The following is a 2,246-nucleotide window of genomic DNA, read 5'->3' as shown; positions in this document are numbered from 1 at the left end:
GAAAGATTGATTTAAAGTTTGTTCAAAGCTAAATGACTTGAAGAATTCAAAATACCATCACCTCGAATTGATGCTAATTTTGAAACACATTCCATGTCAAATGGATTTTAGGAATTTCCAAGATTTCAATGATTCCATGAAAATATAGCCAACATAGTTAGGTTTTGTTTGTTACAAAACCTAAGCATGTTGAAATGTTATTGCTTCGCAGCTACAACCAGCTAATTATCCCACTAAATGAAGCCGGTGGGCATATGGCCGTCAATAATATCATCGAGGGACAGCAATATTTTAATTAGTTCTAAACTACAAAAGTGATAATAACAAAAATTTCGCGTATCTTCCCGAAATTCTTCGGTCTCATTGTCCTCAACCCATTGGTGAACCACCACGTGTGGTAGGCTAAACCTGCATCCCATCAGAATCAACCACGCGTTGAAGCAGCCAAGATGGCAGTGGACTAATTAGACTAAGCAAATCTTGAAATGTTTCAAGGGTTGGGGAGGCAAATTAAAGAGTTGATGGTCACGAATTTTGACACCTGCCACGTGTCAGTCCACTTGTGGGTCCCTTGAAGCACTTAGATATCCCTCCCACCACCTTATAAAAGGCCGCCCTGATCAGCTTCATTTCAACAAACCAGAGCTACTCTAGCTTGCGATATCTGGGTAGTCTTTTAGTCTTAACATCACTATCTCCGAAAGCAGCTCTAATTTGCAGCAAATCTATTGAAATACCGACTTAGATTATTGAAATGGGTACTACAGCAGAATATGAGTGCCCGCGTCGAGTGCCGGTTCCTCCTTCCAAACCATTTCTCAAGTCATTACAAACTAGTCTCAAGGAGACTTTCTTCCCTGATGACCCTTTTAGGCAGTTCAAGAATCAACCGGCCTCCAGGAAGTTTTTGTTGGGATTACAGTACTTTGTACCAATCCTGGAATGGGCTCCTCGTTACACTTTCGACTTCTTCAAGGCTGATTTGATTGCTGGTATCACCATTGCCAGTCTTGCAGTTCCTCAGGGGATAAGCTATGCAAATTTGGCCAGCATACCACCAATTATTGGACTCTGTAAGTTCTTTTTAATGTTATGAATAACCATGTAACCTTAATCTAGTAGAAAATGTGATATCATGAACTTGGATTAATGCAGATTCAAGCTTTGTTCCGCCGCTGGTATATGCCATGTTGGGGAGTTCTAAAGATTTGGCTGTGGGGACTGTGGCTGTGGCATCACTGCTAATATCTTCTATGCTGGGCAAGGAGGTTAGCCCTACTGAGAACCCCAAACAATACGTTCAGTTAGTCTTCACGGCTACTTTCTTTGCTGGGCTGTTCCAAGCTTCCCTTGGCATCTTAAGGTAATATTAGTTTACACTTTGTCTTGTTGCTTAAGTTTTAATTAAGGTCATTAGTCCTTTAATCAAAAAGTTAGTTGTGGACAAAGACTGAAGAAAGATTAATTAGCTAATTGGCTTTTTTCTAAAACATTCTCAATTCCTTGATTAGTTGATGACTACATGGTGCTGTAATTATGTGCTAAAATATTGCAGACTTGGATTTATCGTGGATTTTCTGTCACATGCAACCATAGTGGGATTCATGGGTGGAGCTGCCACGATTGTCTGTTTACAGCAATTGAAAGGGATGCTTGGTTTACTCCATTTCACACATGAGACTGATCTTGTATCCGTTATGCGCTCAGTTTTCGGCCAATTTCACCAGGTTAATTTAGAACCGTTTCTTTTTTGCTAAATGATTAAATTTTAACCATTAATTGTTCATGTTAACATATATATATATTTCTTAGTAATATTGAAATGATTAAGATATTAATTCTATTTGTGGTGGTTGCAGTGGAGATGGGAGAGTGCTGTCTTGGGCTGTTGTTTCCTTTTCTTCCTTCTCCTGACAAGATACTTTGTGAGTGCAATGTACCCTCTTTTACTTTTGAGTAATTTCCATTGAAAGTTCGTTAATTCTTCATTTTTACGAGAAAAAAAGGAAGCTATTAATATCATAATTTGCCTAGTTGTTGCTGTCAAAAATGTATGCAAAATCAACCCTTCCAACCAACCCAATAATCATAACGTTGAGAAAAGGATGAGTTTCTTTAACTGCAAGGCTATGGCGTAAAATAAATCAACTAGAAATAACTTAATTAGAGTTTTTAATGAGTGATGATTTTTGGCTATTTTACACTCAATATATATATACATACATACATATATATATATATATATA

General features: G+C 37.8%; 1 protein-coding gene across 1 annotated transcript; it reads left to right on the top strand.

Annotated features, from left to right (window-relative positions):
* The first annotated feature begins 630 nt into the window (after nt 1-630).
* LOC110422025 (sulfate transporter 3.1-like) lies at nt 631-2,014 on the top strand. The gene is made up of 4 exons (XM_021435784.1): nt 631-1,073; nt 1,156-1,363; nt 1,556-1,727; nt 1,860-2,014. Exons 1-4 carry the CDS (start codon nt 755-757, stop codon nt 1,968-1,970), a joined length of 810 nt encoding a protein of 269 aa, XP_021291459.1. The 5' UTR covers nt 631-754; the 3' UTR covers nt 1,971-2,014.
* The last annotated feature ends 232 nt before the right edge of the window (nt 2,015-2,246 follow it).

The sequence above is a fragment of the Theobroma umbraticum genome, unplaced genomic scaffold (genome assembly GCF_002168275.2).
Source record: "Theobroma umbraticum cultivar Fairchild unplaced genomic scaffold, ASM216827v3 scaffold_130.0, whole genome shotgun sequence".
Taxonomy (NCBI): Eukaryota; Viridiplantae; Streptophyta; class Magnoliopsida; order Malvales; family Malvaceae; genus Theobroma; species Theobroma umbraticum.
The sequence above is the reverse complement of the archived record's forward strand: the minus strand, read 5'-3'. Positions and strand labels throughout refer to the sequence as shown.